Source organism: Procambarus clarkii, chromosome 75 (assembly GCF_040958095.1).
Source record: "Procambarus clarkii isolate CNS0578487 chromosome 75, FALCON_Pclarkii_2.0, whole genome shotgun sequence".
Lineage (NCBI taxonomy): Eukaryota > Metazoa > Arthropoda > Malacostraca > Decapoda > Cambaridae > Procambarus > Procambarus clarkii.
Genome location: NC_091224.1, coordinates 18,529,514 through 18,554,204, shown reverse-complemented (window position 1 = coordinate 18,554,204; position 24,691 = coordinate 18,529,514). Strand labels below are relative to the sequence as shown.

Genomic DNA, 24,691 nt, shown 5'->3' with positions numbered 1-24,691 from the left:
AATGGTGCCACTCTTATGCACGTGGCATAAGAGTGCCGCAGGTAGGAAAATTCCACATAAAAACAACATGCTGAATGCATTGTTACATTGTGCTATATTGTAGCTTTTATGCGTCTCTAATTAGTACATGCCAGGGCTAACGTTAAGGTTATTATTATACAGTTTGATCAGGGCTGACTCAATCAAATTTCGTTTAACGAAACCCTTACTGTGAACATTGCATTTGGCCCCTTTTCGAGGGCCTTAGTAAGGGTTCGTTACATAATGATACAGTTCCTAATTGTACAGATAGATTTATCCAAGCATTTAAAAATCTCCAAAAGATAAATCTCTTTAAAAAAAAAATATAAAGAAATGGGGCACAGATATTTCATTGAATTATCTTTCATGGTGATTCGTGACAGCACGACAGCACGTGGCATGTTGACAGCACGTGGCATGTTGACAGCACGTGGCATGTTGACAGCACGTGGCATGTTGACAGCACGTGGCATGTTGACAGCACGTGGCATGTTGACAGCACGTGGCATGTTGACAGCACGTGAGCCCTGTCTGGGTTCAAATCCTACTGGGGTGAGTAGTTTTCTGATGCATATTAGCCTGGAGACCATTAAGCAGCACAAATGTTACTCACGTGGCCCCAGCAGGAGAGGTGATTCAAGGAAATATCTGTACCCAAAAACGATCACCGAGATATGTTGGGAATTGGGTTACGAGTCAGACGACTTCTAATTCTGTAAACAGTTACTGTGACCTAGTGGTTAAAGTACTGGGCACGCTGAGGTGCATTGACAGTCTAGGTTCGAATCCTTCAGGCAAGGATTCTTTGCTTTGGCAGAGAAGGCCATGCCGGCCGCATCTGTCGGCCACCGCCTCGCCGCAAATACACCTATATTCGGTGTGGATTGGGGCAGCGAGGTAGAGAGCCATGGCAATTCCGAGGGCTTGTGGTGTGAGACGCATGCCAGTTACTGACATTGGTGTTGCTAATAGGAAGTCACCTGCATGGGGAGCTGCTACAGCTCTAAGTCGAGCAGTGTCATGTGAAGATGTTGCTGTTTCTAGACATGTAGCAGCGGCTTGGTTGACAATGGGGCCATTTCAGCTGGATTGCTTGTGTTCTTTAATAGCTTTGGGGATGGGGTGCTAGACCTACGAGAGAGACCCATTTGGTGGTGCAGTCTTTGAAACTGGAATCCTGTACCCCTTCCTTCACCAAGTTTTAGGATGCCACTGAAGAAGACAGGAACACTGGTACAGCAATTTGGGTAACTGTGCAAATGCCAAGGCCCACGAGTCTGACAGGAAGGTAGGCTTTTTTCCATTGAGAGTCGCTGAGAGAAAGGTTGAGGGCTTTTTCTAACATCATCTTAATATATATTATTAATATCTTAATCTTATATCTTATATAAGAATATATAATTATATATTAATATAATTATATCGTATAAAATTATATCTTAATATTATTATATAATATATGTCAAGACCCACAAGCCTGGAAACCCACTTCGGCCAATCATCAGCCAGATACCCACACCCACATACAGACTGGCTAAGCGACTCAACGGGTTGCTGACTCCTTACATACACTGTGCTTTCAGCTTGAAGTTTCCCAAGGAATTTGTCGACTTACTGCGTGGAGCATGGGCCACGGGGATAAGAGCCTCGTTGGATGTGGAGTCACTATTTACCAACGTGCCTGTGGACGAAACAATCGAGATGATAGCAGACAGAGTGTATCGTGACCCGGCTTGCACTCCTCTTGACATACCAGAAAGTATACTGAGGAAACTACTCCAAGGATGCACTAAAGAGGCACCCTTCGTGAGCCCAGATAAGCACATGTATAAGCAAGTAGATGGGGTAGCAAAGGGTTCTTCCCTAGGTGTCCTGTTTGCGAACTTCTACATGGGCACCATCGAGCAGAGGGTCTTAGTTGACATGGGCTTGAAACCCGCCATATACTGCAGGTATGTTGACATTTTTACACAGGTTCCTGATGCCAGATGTCTGCAGCAGCTGAAGGAGGCATTTGAGCAGAATTCTGTGTTGAGTTTCACATACGAGATAGAGAATAATGGGAAGCTGCCCTTCCTGGATGTAACAGTCATGGAAAGGAGCGGAGTTTTCCACACTGCAGTCTACACTAAGTCTACACTGGAATAGAAACACCTGGGGGTTGTTTGAAGTTCAAACTAGACGGGCCTGACGGCTGAATGGACAGGGCTCGGGGTTCGTAGTCCTACCCATCCACCGGGTTCGATCCCCGGTGGATTCAGAAACAATCGGGTAGAGTTTCTTTCACCTTGATGATCCTGTTACCTAGCAGTAGGTAGGTAGGTACTAGTGAGTTAGACAGCTGTTACGGGCTGCCTCCTGAGGATGTGTGTGAAAATTAGGATTAAGGACTTTCCGAAACGCAATGCGTGCTTGTGGCCGTACAAGTATTGTAAGAACTTTTGTATATCTATATAAATAAAAATGGAAATATTCGTTTGTTCAAAAACGCTAATCTCCAAAAGTTCTTCACCGATTGCCATGAAATTTTCACACACCGTTCCATTCGCATACGACTGCGTGTTTTTATATACCTACTATATAGGTGACACGTCTGTGACAGGTAAAAAAAAAAAACATTCTTTTGATGAAAAACTGTGTTTTTGATGTGAGCTTTCATGTCAGGGAAATCTGTGAAACCTCTCTACTGACTGGTTTGAAGTTTTGACTCAATGTTTCAATAGAATACGCGCAGGTTTTTATATACTTACTATATTCATGCCACTCTTGTGACAGGTAAAAACATGCTGTTTTGGAAAAACAGCGCCATCTGTTGGACGTAAGAGCAACACACGCTGGAATCTCAGAAAGCTCTTCACTGATTGATTTGAAATTTTGACACAACATTCCATTTGCATACACGTGTGTTTTTATATACCTACTTCATAGATGCCACACCTGTGACAGGTAAAACATGCTTTAAAAAAAAAAAAACAGCGCTATCTGTTGCATGTAAAATCAATACATATACTAAATATGTTACGATTCCCTTTCAATATTTCCGATTGCATTGATAAATTGAATTTTCATAGATTTCGGTTTATTTTCATTTTGATAAAATTATTTTGTGTGACATTTCGATGGAATTGAGCTGTGTTGTTTACCATACCGTTCATTTCGTGAGTACAGTTTATCTTTTTTCATTTTCTTCATTTCGTTTTTTGCCGTTCTTATTTTTCAGTGATGGAAACATCAGTTCATTTGGGAACTCATCAGACAAGGAAGTTAGGAAAGGTAGGAAGAACGAGGGGACTGGATTGTGGGATGGTCGGGAGGACAAGGGGACAGGGGAGTGGGAGATAGTGGGAAGGACGAGGGGACGGGCGAGTGGGGTATGATGGAGAGGACTAAAGGAGGGAGGAGTGGGTAATGGTAGAGAGGACGAGGGGACAAGGGTATGGAGAGGAGGGAGGGGGGACAGGGGAGGGTTGCTGTGGCTCAGCAACGCATATGAGTTGCTGAGCCGACCGACCGGGGAGTCGGTCGGCCGAGCGGACAGCACGCTGGACTTGTGATCCTGTGGTCCCGGGTTCGATCCCGGCCGCCGGCGAGAAACGATGGGCAGAGTTTCCTTCACCCTATGCCCCTGTTACCTAGCAGTAAAATAGGTACCTGGGTGTTAGTCAGCTGTCACGGGCTGCTTCCTGGGGGTGGAGGCCTGGTCGAGGACCGGGCCGCGGGGACACTAAAGCCCTGAAATCATCAAGATAACCTCAAGATGCGTTGCTGAGTCACAGCAACGCGTGGCCGGGTCCAGCAAGTATATATATATGCGTCAAACTTGAATGGTCCCCAAGCCAACATGCATCAGAAAATTCTTGATCCCCTGAAGGCTTGGAACCTTATCATTCAAGGACTCCATGCCCCTTAGTAGTCCAGTAATGTAACCATTTATAGTTCGGGCAAATCATGGAAAGCAGGAAATATCTGCAAATTTTCTTGATATCTGTGAATAATGGTGCATATAACTATAAGAAAACAAAATTTATTAAACAATTCATTTCAAAATATTTAGCTGTGAAACTGTCCGGCAGTGTCCAAAGTCGTTGTTTGTGGTCTGAATGTGATCCCTGGTACGCTGTTCCCCTCTAAACTCTGGCCACCCCGACCAGCCTATGTTCATCCCGTTCCTCAGACCCGTCCCTCTGACAATTTGGGTGAGGGTAGCCCCAAGGGTATGGCCTCCAACTTTGGACAGACAGACAGACAGAAATTCTGTCTTATTGGTAAAGATATATGTGTTAGGATTGTTTAACTTTGGTTTATGTCCGTTTTTCCTTGTTCTCTACAACGTTATTAATACAAAACATGAACATATTTTGGTAGCAAATGTGTATTTTTACGCGGTCGACCTCACAGTTGCTGTACGTTATATGATGTGACGAGGACGGTTTGATATATTTTGTTCCACTCTAAATGTTGTAAATATGCGCACTGAAAATTGTATATGGAATTAACAAAAGTGCAAGCGTATTTTTATCAATTGTTAATAAGTTCCCTGTGTGTATGTGTGTGAGTGTGGGTGTGTGTGTGTGTGTGTGTGTGTACTCACCTAGTTGTGCTTGCGGGAGTTGAGCTTTGGATCCTTGGTTCCGCCTCTCAACCATCAATCAACTGATGTACAGATTCCTGAGCCTACTGGGCTCTATCATATCTACATTTGAAACTGTGTATGGAGTCAGCCTCCACCACATCACTTCCTAGTGCATTCTATTTAATAACCACTCTGACACTGAAAAAGTTCTTTCTAATGTCTCTGTGGCTCATTTGGGTACTCAGCTCCCACCTGTGTCCCCTTGTGCATGTACCACCCAAGTAAAATAATCCATACTTGTCTACCCTGTCAATTCCCCTGAGAATTCTGTATGTGGTGATGATGTCTGCCCTAGCTCTTCTATCTTCCAGCGAAGTGAGGAAGTTGTATGTAGTATGTCCTCGTAACTCATGCCTCTTAGTTCCGGGACTAGCCTAGTGGCATACCTCTGAACTTTTTCCAGGTTTGTCTTGTGCTTGACCTGATACGGGCTCCATTCAGGGGCTGCATACTCCAGGATTGGCCTTACGTATGTGGTATACAAGGTTCTGAAGTTATTTTGATGTGGGCTTCGGGAGACAGATTTGGTGTGATATCAACTCCTAGATCTATCTCTTTGTCCATTTCGTGAAGGACTTCATCTCCCATTCGGTATCCAGTGACTGGCCTCCTAGTACCTCCTCCTAGTTTTATTTCCTTGCATTTATTTGGGTTGAACATTAGTAGCCATTTGTCGGATCATTCCTTCAGTATGTCAAGGTCATTTTGTAGCCTCATACTATCCTCCTCTGTCTTGATCCTCCTCATTATTTTTGCATCATCAGCAAACATCGAGAGGAACGAGTCAATTCCTTCTGGAAGATCATTTAAGTATATCAGAAACAATATAGGTCCAAAGACTGATCCCTGTGGGACTCCACTGGTGACTCCACTGGTGACTCCCCGCCACTTCGAGACCTCACCCCTCACGGTGACTCGCTGCGTCCTGTTTCTTAGGTACTCCCTTATCCAGTAGAGTACGTTCCCTTTCACTCCTGTCTGCGTCTCCAGTTTGTGCACTAGTCTCTTATGTGGTAATGTGTCATAATTTTGACATCGTCCGCAAACATTGAGAGAGAGTGTGTGTGTGTGTGTGTGTGTGTGTGTGCGTGTGCGCGTGTGTGCGCGTGTGTGCGTGTGCGCGTGTGTGCGTGTGTGCGTGTGTGCGTGTGTGCGTGTGTGCGTGTGTGCGTGCGTGTGTGCGTGTGTGCGTGTGCGCGTGTGTGTGCGTGTGTGCGTGTGCGCGTGTGTGTGCGTGTGTGCGTGTGCGCGTGTGCGTGTGTGCGTGTGTGCGTGTGTAAGTGTGTAAGTGTGTGTGTGCAACTTTTCTAAAACAAATTGTAAAATATGTTTGACGGAAAATTGTAATGCGTCAATACGTATTACGTAATGACGCAACAGTTGCGTACGCGGCATTTAAAGCCAAAACTAGGTACACAAATGTTTGTTTTTTCGAAGAACCCCCTACCCCACCCCAATTATTTTGGAGTAAGTATAACTAATGTTATACATTAGATTCTTATTAATCGCTCATATTTATCTAATCTTAGAGTCATTAATCTCTCCACGAATCCTCAAGGCCCAGATCTTTGCCTTGGGCGTGCCTGCCTGTCTTGAAATTGGTAAGATTCTCAGTTACAGAACTGAGAATAATTTTAACTTACATGGTTTAACCGTGTCCTACCAAATTGTTGACTGTGAAGATGGCATACACGTGGGTACAGAGGAGGGGGCACCGGCGTCGTGGGCACCACCTTCACTCTGCGTCATGGCGGCAGAAACACACGGGAGCGAGTACTGGCGTCGTGGGCACCACCTTCACTCTGCGTCATGGTGGTAGAAACACACAGAAGCGAGTACTGGCGTCGTGGGCACCACCTTCACTCTGGGTCATGGTGGTAGAAACACACAGGAGCGAGTACTGACGTCGTGGGCACCACCTTCACTCTGGGTCATGGCGGCAGAAACACACAGGAGCGAGTACTGGCGTCGTGGGCACCACCTTCACTCTGCGTCATGGCGGCAGAAACACACAGTAGCGAGTACTGGCGTCGTGGGCACCACCTTCACTCTGGGTCATGGCGGCAGAAACACACAGGAGCGAGTACTGGCGTCGTGGGCACCACCTTCACTCAGGGTCATGGCGGCAGAAACACACAGAAGCGAGTACTGGCGTCCTGGGCACCACCTTCACTCAGGGTCATGGTGGTATAAACACACAGGAGTGGGCCCGTCCATTTGATTCGCCAATACATACAAAATTCAAAGTCCTGTCCTAACAAGAGACGCACAAACCCAAGTAACCCACCTTACCTAACCAATAGATACATAGAAAATTTGGATAATTGTGAGCCAGTGTTTTTCATAATACTTTTTAGATTGTACTTTGGGGACTATAACGTACAAAATAAGATATATTATTTGAGAGGACGGGTTGAAGACAGGATCATCACTGTGCGTCTGTACAACCCGTCATCTCGAATAGTTCATTGTATTTTGACGTACAAATGCCCAACGGGCAAAATTTGATGTACTACAAATTATAGTGGTTCGGAAAATTGACAGATATCCCGTTTTCCAATTCGTGGGTTAAATTAGGCTCGGGCAATCCTTTTAGTGACGATTTGAAAACACCAGATGACGGGCTGGATACAACACGACCAATGTTTTGACCGGAAAAAAAGGTATTATTTTGCCTTACCAGAAACTTTCGACCCAAAGAGCCTGTATATATATATGGCCAGAAAAAGTCAATATTATTAAACCTTCAGTAGTATTAAAACATCGCATGGTGTTGACAACCTGGTGGTACAATGTTCTGGTACAATGCGACGCATTAGAGGCGAGCACGCACATCGCTGTGAGCTCCGTGTTAGTTTTTTTTTTTTTTTTTTTTTGAGATATATACAAGAGTTGTTACATTCTTGTACAGCCACTAGTACGCGTAGCGTTTCGGGCAAGTCCTTAATCCTATGGTCCCTGGAATACGATCCCCCGCCGCGAAGAATCGTTTTTTCATCCAAGTACACATTTTACTGTTGCGTTAAACAGAGGCTACAGTTAAGGAATTGCGCCCAGTAAATCCTCCCCGGCCAGGATACGAACCCATGATATAGCGCTCGCGGAACGCCAGGCGAGTGTCTTACCACTACACCACGGAGACTGCAAAGTTAACAATATTCCTTCCACTCTCCATACAGAATAGTGGGAAGAAAAACAGCGTCTGACGTACACAAACAAGAACTCTACGGGGAGGAAATCGGCGGAGAGTCAGTAACGTGATTACTATTTGCTTCGTGGGTTTTCTTGCTGTAATATCTTGCATTTAAAATCCAGGCAAATATGAGTGTATATATGTATAAATATGTATGAGTGTATTGTATACATGCCGGAGCTGGTTTTGAGGACTTGCCACAGTTCCTTGTAAACAGAGATAAGGCCTATCAACTAAATATGTACAAACAGTAGAGGTGATACAGTTATGCTTATTGGAGCTGTTAAGAGGGTATCTTTTGCTTTTGTTGTAATGAGGTGCAGTCTTACAGGTCTTTTGTTGAAATAAGGTGGTCTCTTTGCGGCTATTTAGTTGTAATAAGGTGCCCTTTTACGGCTCTTTTGTTGTTATGAGGTGGCCTCTTGCGGCTCTTTTGTTGTTATGAGGTGCTCTCTTGCGGCTCTTTTGTTGTTATGAGGTGGCCTCTTGCGGCTCTTTTGTTGTTATGATGTGCTCTCTTGCGGCTCTTTTGTTGTTATGAGGTGCTCTCTTGCGGCTCTTTTGTTGTTATGATGTGCTCTCTTGCGGCTCTTTTGTTGTTATGATGTGCTCTCTTGCGGCTCTTTTGTTGTTATGAGGTGCTCTCTTGCGGCTCTTTTGTTGTTATGATGTGCTCTCTTGCGGCTCTTTTGTTGTTATGAGGTGCTCTCTTGCGGCTCTTTTGTTGTTATGATGTGCTCTCTTGCGGCTCTTTTGTTGTTATGAGGTGCTCTCTTGCGGCTCTTTTGTTGTTATGAGGTGCTCTCTTGCGGCTCTTTTGTTGTTATGAGGTGCTCTCTTGCGGCTCTTTTGTTGTTATGAGGTGCTCTCTTGCGGCTCTTTTGTTGTTATGAGGTGCTCTCTTGCGGCTCTTTTGTTGTTATGAGGTGCTCTCTTGCGGCTCTTTTGTTGTAACGAGGTGCTCTCTTGCGGCTCTTTTGTTGTAACGAGGTGCTCTCTTGCGGCTCTTTTGTTGTAATGAGGTGCTCTCTTGCGGCTCTTTTGTTGTTATGAGGTGGCCTCTTGCGGCTCTTTTATTATGAGGTGGCCTCTTGCGGCTCTTTTGTTGTTATGAGGTGGCCTCTTGCGGCTCTTTTGTTGTTATGAGGTGGTCTCTTGCGGCTCTTTTGTTGTTATGAGGTGGTCTCTTGCGGCTCTTTTGTTGTTATGAGGTGGCCTCTTGCGGCTCTTTTGTTGTTATGAGGTGGTCTCTTGCGGCTCTTTTGTTGTTATGAGGTGGTTTCTTGCGGCTCTTTTGTTGTTATGAGGTGGCCTCTTTTATGTCTATTGTTGTTGTTGGTAAAAGGCGCCAACTGGAACTTCTTTTGTTATTATTATTTAGATTTTCTCTCGTATGTGGCGTTTGTTATTGTAATACGCTGCCCTCTTGTGCCTTTTGTTGCTGTTGTTGTAATAAGGTGTCTTTTGGTGCTGTTGTTGTAATAAGGTGTCTTTTGGTGCTGTTGTTGTAATATGGTGTCTTTTGTTGCTGTTGTTGTAATATGGTGTCTTTTGTTGCTGTTGTTGTAATAAGGTGTCTTTTGTTGCTGTTGTTGTAATAAGGTGTCTTTTGGTGCTGTAATATGGTGCCTTTTGTTGCTGTTGTTGTAATAAGGTGTCTTTTGTTGCTGTTGCTGTAATATGGTGTCTTTTGTTGCTGTTGTAATATGGTGTCTTTTGTTGCTGTTGTAATATGGTGTCTTTTGGTGCTTTTGTTGTAATATGGTGTCTTTTGTTGCTGTTGTAATATGGTGTCTTTTGGTGCTTTTGTTGTAATATGGTGTCTTTTGTTGCTGTTGTTGTAATAAGGTGTCTTTTGGTGCTGTTGTTGTAATAAGGTGTCTTTTGGTGCTGTTGTTGTAATAAGGTGTCTTTTGTTGCTGTTGTTGTAATATGGTGTCTTTTGGTGCTGTTGTTGTAATAAGGTGTCTTTTGGTGCTGTTGTTGTAATAAGGTGTCTTTTGGTGCTGTTGTTGTAATAAGGTGTCTTTTGGTGCTGTTGTTGTAATAAGGTGTCTTTTGTTGCTGTTGCTGTAATATGGTGTCTTTTGTTGCTGTTGTAATATGGTGTCTTTTGTTGCTGTTGTAATATGGTGTCTTTTGGTGCTTTTGTTGTAATATGGTGTCTTTTGTTGCTGTTGTAATATGGTGTCTTTTGGTGCTTTTGTTGTAATATGGTGTCTTTTGTTGCTGTTGTTGTAATAAGGTGTCTTTTGGTGCTGTTGTTGTAATAAGGTGTCTTTTGTTGCTGTTGTTGTAATATGGTGTCTTTTGTTGCTGTTGTTGTAATATGGTGTCTTTTGGTGCTTTTGTATTGAGTCCTCGTGTGAGTATTTTTTGTTGTTGTCATGAGGTGATTTTATGTCTTTTGTTTTTGTTGTCATGAAGTGACCTTATGTGTCTTGTTTTTGTTGTCATGTGCTGATCTTATGAGTCTTTTGTTTTTGTTAAACCCAGTCACGATTACAGCCACATGTTCATGAGGCTGAAGTCCTGTATAGCTTCGTGCTCAGTTCCATTAAATAGTCTGATGTTGTTGCTTTATGTGCAAGCTGCTATGTAGCTGCTATATTATGAGTTCGAAGTGAGTGGGGTGGAAGTGAGTGGGGTGGAAGTGAGTGGGGTGGAAGTGAGTGGGGTGGAAGTGGGTGGGGTGGAAGTGAGTGGGGTGGAAGTGAGTGGGGTGGAAGTGAGTGGGGTGGAAGTGAGTGGGGTGGAAGTGAGTGGGGTGGAAGTGAGTGGGGTGGAAGTGAGATCATCCCACTCAAAGGTCGAATTACTGACCCCGTCCAGGATTACTGACCCCACAACAAGTTGACTAACTCCTAGAGAACATACATACTGCTAGGTGAACAGATTAATTAGGTGAAAGGAAAGTGGCCCAACTATTTCTGTCCCTCCCGGGATATTATAGTCACTAAAATACTGAGCCTCTTCCTTAAGATGGTGTTGAGTTAATATGATGAGAGTAGTAAATCTACCTTAACGTATGTCAGCTGAAAAAAAGTAATTTATGCTTCTCTGCCTCACTTCGGGGCGCCTGATAGCTAGGTGAACAGCGCTTCGGATACGTAGTCCTGAGGTTCCAGGTTCGAACCCCGGTGGAGGCAGAGACATATGGGCAAAATGTTTCTTTCACCCTGATGCCCCTGTTACCTAGCAGTAAATAGGTACTTGGGAGTTAGACAGCTGCTACGGGCTGCTTCCTGGAGGTGGAGGCCTGGTCGAGGACCGGGCCGCGGGGACACTAAGTCCCGAAATCATATCAAGAACCTCAAGATAACCACACTTAAATTTAGCTTCTTAAGGTTCTCGTCGTCTCAACTTCCTTGCAGGAGTTTCTAAGTTGCATGTTTAAGGCAGCGAAAGTTATTCAAAACATCTGGAGAAATTATAGACGAAGAGTCACAATAACGCGGCTGAAGATATGGGGCCAGATTCACGAAGAAGTTACCCAAGCACTTACGAACGTGTACATCTTTCCTCAATCTTTGACGGCTTTGGTTACATTTATTAAACAGTTTACAAGCATGAAAACTTCCCATTGAACGATTTTTATTGTTATAAACATCCTCCTGGTGCTTCGGAGCTCATTAACTGTTTATTAATTGTAAACAAAGCCGCCAAAGATTGAGAAAAGATGCACAAGTTCGTAAGTGCTTGCGTAACTACTTCGTGAATCTGGCCCATGGTGACGAAACTCCACAACCGAAGATGAAGGCGACGTTTCGGTCCTTCTTGGACGATTATCGACTTGATAATGGTCCAGCATGGACCAAAACGTCTTCGTCTTTTCATCATCTGGTGAGTGATTTGGGCATTTGGAGAAATTATACGTTTAATAGAAAAACACATTAGTAACAATACCAATATCTCGTCATTGACTATACACTTCCTATACATGCCGTGTCACGTATATCATCGATTATATAAATACATATACATGTATATATACATGTATATCACTGACTATACAATACATATACATGCTCTATCATTGACTATACAATACCTATACATGCTGTATCATTGTTCTGATCTTGTGCAGTTTAGCAAACAATGACTTTCCTCCAATTTCCTCTTCACTAGTTACGAAATTTAAACCCATATGTCTATCACGTGATGTCTTGAGTAAGTTTGTGTCCCAGTTGAGTAATTGTGTCCTGAACTACACAAGGTGTTGAGTAGATGTATCCTGAGCCACACTAGGCGTCGAGTAGATGTATCCTGAGTTACACTAATCGTCGAGTAGATGTATCCTGAGCCACACAAGGCGTCGAGTAGATGTATCCTGAGCCACACTAGGCGTCGAATAGATGTATCCTGAGCCACACTAGGCGTCGAATAGATATATCCTGAGCCACACTAGGCCTCGAATAGATGTATCCTGAGCCACAATAGGCGTCGAGTAGATGTATCCTGAGCCACAATAGGCGTCGAGTAGATGTATCCTGAGCCACAATAGGCGTCGAGTAGATGTATCCTGAGCCACAATAGGCGTCGAGTAGATGTATCCTGAGCCACACTAGGCGTCGAATAGATATATCCTGAGCCACACTAGGCCTCGAATAGATATAACCTGAGCCACACTAGGCCTCGAATAGATATAACCTGAGCCACACTAGGCCTCGAATAGATATATCCTGAGCCACACTAGGCCTCGAATAGATATAACCTGAGCCACACTAGGCCTCGAATAGATATAACCTGAGCCACACTAGGCCTCGAATAGATATAACCTGAGCCACACTAGGCGTCGAATAGATATAACCTGAGCCACACTAGGCCTCGAATAGATATATCCTGAGCCACACTAGGCCTCGAATAGATATAACCTGAACCACAGACAAAGGTGAGTAACGTAATCCCTGAGTTACATAACTCAGACGAGAGCTCCACAGTGCTTTTTGTTCCAAAGTGTTCCAAGTGTTCCAAGTGTTCCAAGTAAGTTTTCTGATGATCCAATAACTATAATATTTTCAGGAATTTTCTCAAAGTTCCACCCATAGCGCTTCAGGCCACAGACAACAGGCTATTTCCTTTCAATTTCCCCTTCCATTCCGTATTTTAGGTTTTGATAATCAATAAAACCCAAACAGCCCCCATAAAAGGTCCTGTACCAGTGCTGCGCAGTTTCCATACCTTTATTACGAGAGTGGTGCCCCCCGGGGGCTTTTATTGCAGATGCTTTTATATACAGAACTTTTTTTTTAACACCTCGCCAGTTTAGCATGGCTTTTGTAACGCCCAGGAAATTACAACTAGCTGAAGTTTAAAGCTGTTTTTTTTTGTATATAAACTACACTTCTTTTTTCAATGTTGTTCAGGCCGTGAGTATCCCAACGATGGAATTATTTTGAAAGTGTCGCTGACAGCCCAAGGGAAGTGGACGTGTCGTCGTCTCTCAGTAGCCGGGGACGACAACACGGGGATGACAACACGTTTTAATCCACTTCAAATGGAAAATGTGTGTATTTTTTATCCCCCCCCCTCCACAGCGTGCTTGGAGAGTTGAGACGGTAGAGAGAGGCGCCGATACCTGTATTATGTATCATGCCTCGGTCCACGGATTAGAGGAGAGCGGGCCCTAGTGAGGGTGAGGCCCGGGGAGTGTGAGGCCCGGGGAGTGTGAGGCCGAGGGAGAGTGAGCCCGAGGGAGGGTGAGGCCGAGGGAGAGTGAGCCCGAGGGAGGGTGAGGACGAGGGAGGGTGAGGACGAGGGAGGGTGAGGACGAGGGAGGGTGAGGCCGAGGGAGGGTGAAGCCGAGGGAGAGTGAGGCCGAGGGAGAATGAGGCCGAGGGATGGGTGTGGCCGAGGGAGAGTGAAGCCGAGGGAGGGTGTGGCCGAGGGAGGGTGTGGCCGAGGGAGGCTGAGGCCGAGGGAGGGTGAGGCCGAGGGAGAGTGAAGCTGAGGGAGCGTGAGGCCGAGGGAGAGTGAAGCTGAGGGAGGGTGAGGCCGAGGGAGAGTGAAGCTGAGGGAGGGTGAAGCCGAGGGACAGTGAGGCCGAGGGAGAATGAGGCCGAGGGAGGGCTCACTCCCTCGGGCTCCCTATTCAGATAGGGAGTTCAGTTGAGGGAAATTTTAAAATATGGACTCATGAAGAGGCGCATCACACTTCACCCGTAACAAAGACAGTGAACTGTGCTCGATGAGTAACTCACACCACACGGCTTGTAAACAAGGAGACGGTTTGTAAACAAATAACTTGGAAATTATACTAATTTCAAAGCTCGCTAAATATACAAAATCCGCCCACACTAAGAATCATCTACCATATTAAATGTTAGGATGGAAGGTTAGGCGACAGAGGAGGGACTTTAGGGTAGGGGGTAGGGGTCAATTGGGATAGAGTGCGGGAGGCTGGGATGGAAGGGAAGGGGTGGTGGACAAGAAGAAACTATAAAGGGGGAAAGCGCCAAGCCATTTCTATTAAATAGCACTTGGAAGGGGGCCCAGTATAAGGATTTGGGATGGGAGGGTGGGAAGGAATGATGCCATACCACTTGGACGGCCGGGTATTGAACGCCGACTTGCATGAAGCGAGACCGTCGCTCTACCGTCCAGCCTAAGTGGCTGGACAAGAAACAGTCCACTTCTATCCCCTATCCCTGTCTCATACGCCTTCCCCCCACCTCCTGCCTTCCTGTCTGCCCCATCACTATAACCATTGTTCATACACACTGACGATATTACTGGAACCAAAAGGTTGCATTCAGAATGCAAATATGTCAAGTAAACATATATTTTGAAAGTCAAATTTGTTATTGTTATTACATTAGGTACATCTGCATTTGTGCAGCAACCCTAGATTATATGACGCGGAGTACAGTATGTCAAAAAGCTAGCTACGAGGTGCTAAAAAAATCCCCATCACCCAGGATGGTTAGTCATACATAGGTATGTGATCATTAGTCTGCACTGGCAGACTCTGGGTGCATTATGAGGATAACATCATCAACACAAGAGTGAGTAAGGCAGCAGTGGTACTAAAAGTCCCCCTCCTAGTCATACAGGGCCATATGTTCAGTAGCCTGCACTGGCAAATTTTTGGGTACAATATGAGGATATCTTCAAGAACACGAGAGTGAATAAAGTAATTGCGATGCTACGGGTACCTTATGCCAACCGGTCTGAAAGGTCTAATAACTGGGCATTCGGTGATGTAGTTTGGGAGATCGTGCTGCACTTCCCGCTCACAGAGTTTGCACCTGGAGAGCTCAGGATTGGGAGACCCGTCACCTGCAGTCACCTGCCACAGGTAACGGTAACCCAATCTGATCCTGGCAACCATTGTGTCGCATAGTCTGAAGGACGTTTTATGCTGCCCATACATATAGGTTTCAGATCTGAACAAATCATTGCTTTTTATATTGGTGCATTCAGATCATTGGGAGTTGGTAATTTCTTTCCTATCAGACTTGAGTGTTTGGAACAACATAGTTTTGACAGCAGAGATGGGTATACCTAGATCTAATTCAACGTCATCTTTGCTACACGCTAATTTGGCTGCAATGTCTGTCTCATTATGATTAGTTATATTTATGTGTGATGGTATCCATACAAATGAAATTCGAAAACCATTACTCTGTGTAGCAATTAGGCTTTTTATAATTGGTTGTTTAAGGTTCTTGCTGTCGATCTTCTAAGAGAAGTTTTCGATTGCTTGAGGAGTAGACTTTGACTCACAAAATATTATTCCTCCTCCAATGTTTTTAATGTACTGGTAGCTAGGTGTAATGCTGCTAGTTCTGCTTGTGTGGAGGTCAGCCAGTTGTTTAACCTGACCAAACTGTTTGCAACATAGTTGGGTCAGGTGTTGGGTGTGTTGACCCAACAGACAGTGTGCAAATATTATTTCTATAAAACCTACATGCTGCTGCAGTCCGTCCAGTAGAAGATTGGACTGAGCCGTCAGTGTAGACACAGTGTTCGTAAGATTTAAAATTTTATGATGGAGGAGGCAATTGTTTCAATTGTGACAGTTTGAGAAGAGCAGGATTCACATTACCTTTCTTGGTGACAGGTGTGTATATTAAGGGTGGGTTACAGATAAAGAGGAATATCGGAGACAGGTAGATTGCACTTAAAAAGAATGTTAAGTTTAATGAGGTTATAGGCATTTTTGATCAGCCATTTATCATAAAAGAAGAGAGTTGGTATGTCGGCACCAGTCAAAAGGGTGTTACCAGCATTAAATAATTTGTCTCTGAGCAATGCAGGAGATGTAGGGTCTCTCATGACTTTAAGGCAAAAGGTCGTGTTCACTTGCATGATTCTCTCTAGTATGGTTGGAAGCTTCAGTTCTTCCCCTCATGTTGATGATTCTTGTGCATCTTGGGGCACCAAGAATTATCCTCAGGGCTTCATTCTGTACTACTTCAAGTTTGTCCAACACAGAGGCGGGGAAGTTAATTAAGTGCAAAGCATGATAATCAACGAGAGATCTAACAAACATCATTTAGATTAATCTAGCATATTTAATATTGATTCCAATGTTCTTACCAGTAAGTTTTTTCAATGGTTTAAGTCTTTCTTTTAACCTACGGTGTAGATCGTTTACAATGTCACTGTTGATACCAACTCCAAGGGATTTGTGCTGACTACACGTTTCAATGTTCTGGTTGTTGACCTTGAAAGTTAAAGGGACATAGAGTTTTTCCTTGGGGATGGAGAACTGTCGATTTAGTTATAGAGATAACAAGACCACATTCAATGATTTTAGCAGCGAGGGAATCAAGTAGAGCTTGTAGTCTAGTTTGGGTATTTGGAACAAAGCATATGTCATCGGCATAACAGATGACGGCTTTGTCACGTTGTGTGGGAATATCAATTGTTAATTTGTGCATCAGAACATTGAACAATGTAGGGCTTAGCATTCCACGCTGGGGTATACCTAACTCAAAGGGTGTAAAATAATTACTTTTGATCCCCTTGAAAAGGACTGAGGCGGTTCTGTTACTCAGGTAATCCCTGAGGTATGTCAACAATATTCCCTTAACTCCAAAAGAGGCTAGTTGTTCTAAGAGAATTTCCCTATTTGCTGTATCAAAAGCAGTTTGGTGATCAATAAATGCCGCCAGAGAGCTTGGTCCCTCTCTAATAAAATATTCAGCAAAGCAAGTTTGTGTGCTTCTTCCAGGAAGGAAACCATACAGGTTAGGAGCAAGGTGGGATTTGATTTGAAACATTATTCTGTCTAGTATAATCCTCTCAAGAACTTTATACATGCACGACGTCAGAGAGATGGGTCTGAATTTTTGTGAATTAGGCTTGGGTATGGGTATTATGAGTCCCTGTGTCCAGCGGTCAGGTAAGACACCCTGCCTTAGACTTTCATTAAACAATTCAAGGAAAGGGCTATTTGCCAGCTGAGCAAGTACTCTCATTGTGTTGTATGTGATGCCATCCTCTCCAGGAGAGGTAGCCTTACCTTTCTTGAGTGCATTTTTAATTTCAAAGGGGGTTATGCCATAGTTATCATTAGTCCCTATTTCACTACAGGCAATTTCAATATTGAAGTCACGATTAATTTTGGTACTAGCCAGATTGTGTTGTACATCTAGGGGCAGGCTGCTTATATTGGCAGTGCTTGCATATTGTTGAAGCAGCATGTCGGCAGAGTCTAAAGGTGAATGGTGATCAAGTTGACGACAAATAGGATGAGAAATCTTTTTAATTTTATTCTATATTTACGATGACGATGTTGCATGATTGATGCCGTGCAAAAACTGTTCCCAGTGCTGGTTATACACCTGTTTCTTTAGCTCTCTAAACTCTCGACTGGCCAAAAGAAATAGGTTTCGGATATCAGCTGTTTTATGTGTTTTATTCTGCTCAGCTAAGATGAGAACTGTCATGTAGGGGCTTAAAGGGTTTTATAATATTGTCACAGAAGGCGGTTACTTCAGTGACCAGGGTCCTCTTATAATGCATTTACAGTGGTAAAACAGTAAGTGTTTTACCATTCAGAAATGCGGAATTTGAGGTGCATGTGTAAATTTTCAGGGATAAAGATTATTTTTGTTTTCAAAACTCAGGGATTTGACATTGTTGATGGTGTATGAACTGATTATGGCAAAATGATCACTAACTAATTAGTGAACAATTGATCCTCTGACAGCACTATCGATGAGACAGTGACCAATGACATAATCAAGTCTGCCACCCATGAGATGTGTGACGTTAGAGGAGTCAAAGTTGAATACGGACATGTTATTGTCTCTTAGATATATCACAATAACCTTACCATTTCTATCCTCCACCCGGGACCCCACCACCGTTCCTGACACCGACAGCTGGGCGTCCTTCCCTGGCCTACCTGGGAAGCCTGACGCCAGCCTACAGAGGGAGGTGTTAGAACGTCCAGCTCGCATGAGTAAAATGGGAATTACCATCTACAAGCTCCAAGAAACACTCACGAATATTCAAAATGGTCTGAACTACATTTTATGACAAGATCAACATGGTCAACCTGAGACAGTGTTCAAGCTGTTCTCTCGCCAGCCCGAGGTGTAAAATGAACGTCCAAGTATCTAGTAAAATGCCTTCCAGTGATGTAAGTGTTGGAACGTCTCAAGAATAATATTGACCCATCCTCTAGTGCTGAAAGTACCGCTGTTGCGAGTGTAATAAATAAAAACCCGTGTGTCTTAACTGTAATTATCAAATGCGCTCAAGAACTCATTCCAAACAATACGTCTTGTACCTCTGTCTGAATTAACGAACGCTTAAGTCTATGGGTTCACCCGAGAACATTTTACATCCACAGACGTCAAGAAGGTGGGGCACTGGGGCCGTGCCTACCTTGCGGTGGGCACCGCGACGAACCTCACCCACCCCCTATGACACTCCTAATAACATTACCATTAATCCTGACAAGTCTAACAAGACTAGCCCCCAACGTTTGGCCTTCATCCGCAGGCAGACAACTGATAAACAGGTACACATTATCTTTTGAAGTTGCTGATAGATATAGATGCAAGAAGAACCACAGGGAAACTAGCCACAGTAGTGTTACCCGTAAGCCGGAGCGCAGCAAGCCGCTTGCTTGGGAGTACACAGAGCTTGAGTTCGAATCCTCACGGCTCCTACCTCTCTCTCTCTCTCACTCTCTCACTCTCTCACTCTCTCACTCTCTCACTCTCTCACTCTCTCACTCTCTCACTCTCTCACTCTCTCACTCTCTCACTCTCTCTCTCTCTCTCTCTCTCTCTCTCTCTCTCACACACACCAACAACGTCACCGCTACAGCAGCAGACGTGTTGGCAGCTCAACATCAACGCTGCACCATCGGGGGAGACGGAGAAGGCAGCGCTCCTAGGCACACTGAACCATCCACTTCATTTAGCCGAGTTGTATGCAATTCCCGGGCTGTCTGACAGACTGTGATGGGCTGTAGTGGTCTGCCTCAGGCATGCCCTTTCTCCTCCTCCTCCTCCTCCTTCATTCTCTTCTTCTTCTTCTTCGCCTCCTAATCAGTATCACTTGCCATCTTCTCATTCTATTCGTTTGTCATCACTATTGTCTTCAACCTTTCTAGACATTCTTCTCCTTCTCTGCCTCCTCTGCTGCCCGCTTTTCCTTCCTTCTCAGTTCTCTTATCTCATTCCTTCTAAGTCTCGTTTTCATACCCCTTTTCTGCGTCCTTCTCTCATTCTTCTCACCTTCCTCTTAATTATTCTTCGCTCTCTTGCACTCATTCTTTGCTAAGTCCTTATAATCAATATCTTTTTTATATTACTTCTCTGCCTCCTTCGTTTTGTTCAGCTAAAATTTTCCTCATTATTCACCATATGTCTCGGCTATTTTTATCACATTCCTTCATTTGCCCCTTTTTTTTAATTGAATTTCCTATTTTTTTATTGCTTTCACCTCTTTCTTACATTCTCCGCTTTCTTAATCCTCTTATGCTTCTAACCTGACATCTTTCCCTCCAGCTGTTGGTCTCCCTGTCTACCCTCATCTTCCCTCTCAGTTCCTCATCAACACTACTGCTTATTATGTCCTCTATCTACCCGTCACATCTCCTCTATCTACCCGTCACATCTCCTCTGTATACCCGTCACATCACGTTTCACCGTCTCCTCAACAACGCAGCAAATTCTCCTTCAGGAAGGCGAGCCGTGTGCTACCACCAGACACAAACAGGCTCATGAATCCAGCTGCCTAGAGTTACCATGTTCCTATATCATCTCAAAGGAGGATGTTCAGGAACAAACAACAACAAATTCTCAAGAAACATTCTACTCACAGCCAGCAGTAGTACACTTTCTTGCTATAAGCAGCGAGCGACGGTCTGTGGCATGGGGTCCCGGGCTAAGATAAACAGAGATTGGTCTGAATGGCTTCCAACATGCATATCAACTCCTTTGTTAGTTCATCTGGACTGACGCAGCTCGGTTATGTTTGGGCTATTCAGGCCTCGGCCAAATGTCAATGTTTCACGAGAGCCTTATAATGAGTCCGGTGAGCTGATTGTTGACCACTACTGAGTCCAAGACGTAACTGAGTCCTGGACCATAACCTGGACTGTCCTGGACCGTAACCAAGACCACTACTGAGTCCTTTACTCGTAATTATTCCTTTGAATATTGAATTATCTCAGGCTAGATATTGATGATGTGTTCATCTACCACGACAGTGCTATGTCTCCCCTTCTGTGTTTCGGTAACGTGTAAGATGCCCAGGGAAACACAGAAATAATATAGACGGTAATCACAGGAAATTAAAGTTTCTATGCTACATAAAAAAATAGCATTACACGTTGTGCTAAAACCTTTAACCAATATATTTATTTTAACAAATTACTGGTGTGACAAAGAAATCACACTGGCGTGATATATCATTGAAAATCATTTGGGGTCTAAAGAATCTCCCAGTGAATTCAGTAATTCAAGATTGGACGACTTTAGGTACTGTCAGGGCGCGTCTTTCGCGGCAGGTGTCTGGGATTGTGTCTGGGATTCACCAAGACGTGGATTCGATCCGCTACATATACTCAAAATCATTTGCATCGACATATCACGCTATTATGGATTCTTTGCGATATATTATATATATATATATATATATATATATATATATATATATATATATATATATATATATATATATATATATATATATATATATATATATATATATATATATATATATATATTATATAATATATATATATTATATATATATATTAATATATATATATGTCGTACCTAGTAGCCAGAACGCACTTCTCGGCCTTTCCATTTAGTTTATTTGAAATATTATTATTATAACTGACGTGTTACTGGTGTCTGTGTAACATTACTGGAGTGTTACTGGCGTCTGTGTAACATTACTGGTGTGTTACTGGCGTCTGTGTAACATTACTGGACTGTTACTGGCGTCTGTGTAACATTACTGGAGTGTTACTGGTGTCTGTGTAACATTACTGGAGTGTTACTGGCGTCTGTGTAACATTACTGGAGTGTTACTGCCGTCTGTGTAACACTACTGGTGTGTTACTGGTGTCTGTGTAACATTACTGGAGTGTTACTGGCGTCTGTGTAACATTACTGGTGTGTTACTGGCGTCTGTGTAACACTACTGGTGTGTTACTGGCGTCTGTGTAACATTACTGGAGTGTTACTGGCGTCTGTGTAACATTACTGGTGTGTTACTGGCGTCTGTGTAACATTACTGGAGTGTTACTGGTGTCTGTGTAACACTACTGGAGTGTTACTGGTGTCTGTGTAACACTACTGGAGTGTTACTGGTGTCTGTGTAACATTACTGGAGTGTTACTGGTGTCTGTGTAACACTACTGGAGTGTTACTGGTGTCTGTGTAACATTACTGGAGTGTTACTGGTGTCTGTGTAACATTACTGGAGTGTTACTGGTGTCTGTGTAACATTACTGGAGTGTTACTGGTGTCTGTGTAACACTACTTTTGTGTTACTGGCGTCTGTGTAACGCTACTGGCGGGTTACTGGCGTCTGTGTAACACTACTGGCGTGTTACTGGCGTCTGTGTAACATTACTGGAGTGTTACTGGCGTCTGTGTAACATTACTGGAGTGTTACTGGCGTCTGTGTAACGCTACTGGAGTGTTACTGGTGTCTGTGTAACATTACTGGAGTGTTACTGGTGTCTGTGTAACACTACTGGCGTGTTACTTTGCTTCTGTGTAACACTACTGGCGTGTTACTGGCGTCTGTGTAACATTACTGGAGTGTTACTGGCGTCTGTGTAACGCTACTGGCGGGTTACTGGCGTCTGTGTAACACTACTGGCGTGTTACTTTGCTTCTGTGTAACACTACTGGCGTGTTACTGGCGTCTGTGTAACATTACTGGAGTGTTACTGGCGTCTGTGTAACATTACTGGAGTGTTACTGGCGTCTGTGTAACGCTACTGGCGGGTTACTGGCGTCTGTGTAACATTACTGGAGTGTTACTGGCGTCTGTGTAACATTACTGGAGTGTTACTGGCGTCTGTGTAACGCTACTGGCGGGTTACTGGCGTCTGTGTAACACTACTGGCGTGTTACTTTGCTTCTGTGTAACACTACTGGCGTGTTACTGGCGTCTGTGTAACATTACTGGCGTGTTACTGGCGTCTGTGTAACATTACTGGCGTGTTACTGGCGTCTGTGTAACGCTACTGGCGGGTTACTGGCGTCAGAGTACTATAGTCAGATGTGAATACTACAGGAACCTATTAAATAGAAAGCTCTTATTATCAACGATACTGACAGCTGGATGAACTATCATGAGAGAGCGCTAAGTCATTACGACTATGTAGCACCGGGAATGGATCAGGCTCTGGGATGGGACGGGGTGGGAAGTGCCCAACCACTTGGACGGTCGGGGATTGAACGCCGACCTGCAAGAAGCGAGACCGACGCTCTACCGTCCAACCCAAGTGGTTGGGTTATGAATATGATGGTGTTTGAGTACCAAAATTTTGGGTTAAATCGTGTTGATCACATCGTCGTGAAATATAATTAGATATTTTTTTTTTGAGATATATACAAGAGTTGTTACATTCTTGTACAGCCACTAGTACGCGTAGCGTTTCGGGCAGGTCCCTAGAATACGATCCCCTGCCGCGAAGAATCGTTTTTTCATCCAAGTACACATTTTACTGTTGCGTTAAACAGAGGCTACAGTTAAGGAATTGCGCCCAGAAAATCCTCCCCGGCCAGGATACGAACCCATGACATAGCGCTCGCGGAACGCCAGGCGAGTGTCTTACCACTACACCACGGAGACTGATGATATGATATGAAACGTCATTTGACCGCCTCCTGCGTCAGCCATATGGACGGTCCTCAGGTTCCCAGCATGCAGGGATGTCAGGAAGATATTTTCCCGCGATTGACAGTTTCGCATTTTTCTCCACTATCACGCTTTAAATTATAGGTAACACAACCTTCATTGTTGGGATGTTTCTGAACGACCTAACCAAAGAAAATAAACAATTTAGTTTTTAACGTTGTCCGATGTAGAGGAGTATCCCTGATGAACATCTGACTGACAGGTGTTTGAATTAAGGAGTAATGTAACAAACACAGAGATATATATATTTTACGTCAATGGCCCATCTCACGCACAAGATTGAGAGTGACGACGTTTCGGTCCGTCGTTATCCAGCCCGTCTTATCCAGTCTTCACAACATTATTAAAATGATGCAGTAAGCTGCCAAAATTGTAACCTTACCGTGGACAATCCAATAGAACAGGGTACATTACGTCCATTTTTTCTATCCGCTGTGATTTATAATACATCTTACTTTGACGTTGGGGATAATTATATCAAAATATGACGCGTTATGCGAAAGGACATGTTGCGTTATCGACACGATAACAAGGTCCGGGGATGAGCAGATATTAAGGCACTCTAATGTTCATTTGTGAGGGTTGTCCTTTTTTTTTTTAGCCAAGCCATTCTTCAATATTATCTGCGTATTATATTCTAGCAGTACCCGGCCACGTGGCTCAACAACCCATGTGTGTTGCTGAGCCACAGTAACCTTCCCTGTACCCCAGTCCTCCCCACTATTCCCCCCCCTCACCCGTTCACCCGTCTCCTCGGCCTCTCAACCATTCCCCACTCCACCGTCCCCTCTTCCTTCCCACCATGCCCCACTCCCCTGTCCCTTTGTCCTCCATACCTTTCTCCCTTCCCCCATCCCCTCATCCCTACCATCCCTAACTCCCTCGTCCCTTCGTCATCCCAACCATTCCCCACTCCCTCGTCCAATGCCATGACAAATGGTTTGATGTTCCCATAAAAAAATTGGAAACTTTAAGTGATCTGATGTTCCCATCACTAAAATATAAGAAAAACAGTTAAAAATGAAATGAAAATATGAAAAAAATAAAAAATAAACTATATTCACGAAATGAACGGTATAGTAAACAACACAGCTCAATTCCAACACAATATCACACAAAATAATTCAATAAATAATAAAATAAATCGAAATGTATGAAAATAAAATTTATCAATATAATCGGAAACGTTGAAATGGAATTCGTGACATATTTAGTATAGTGTGCATGTTGCTATTATGTGCAACAGATGGCGCTGATTTTCAAAAACGCATGTTTTTACCTATTACAGAGGTGGCATCTATATAGTAGGTTTATAAAAAGATGCGCCTATTCGAATGCAACGTTGTATCAAAATTTCAAACCAATCGGTGAAGAACTTTTGGAGATTACAACGAGTGTTCCTCTTACGTCCAACAGATGACGCTGTTTTATTTTAAAAAACATGTTTTTTCCTGTCACAGGTGAGGCATGTATATAGTAGATATATA

The 24,691-nt window shown here is 43.8% G+C and overlaps 1 protein-coding gene across 1 annotated transcript; it reads right to left on the bottom strand.

Moving 5' to 3' along the window:
• Positions 1-9,220: 9,220 nt before the first annotated feature.
• On the bottom strand, positions 9,221-10,270 carry LOC123771822 (myb-like protein Q). Its single transcript, XM_045764549.1, has one exon. It carries the CDS (start codon positions 10,268-10,270, stop codon positions 9,221-9,223), a length of 1,050 nt encoding a protein of 349 aa, XP_045620505.1.
• Between the last annotated feature and the right edge of the window lie 14,421 nt (positions 10,271-24,691).

What these genes read in the sequence shown, in the direction of transcription:
- LOC123771822 (XM_045764549.1), bottom strand. Translation starts at nt 10,270, where the DNA reads ATGACAACAAAAACAAAAGACATAAAATCACCTCATGACAACAACAAA.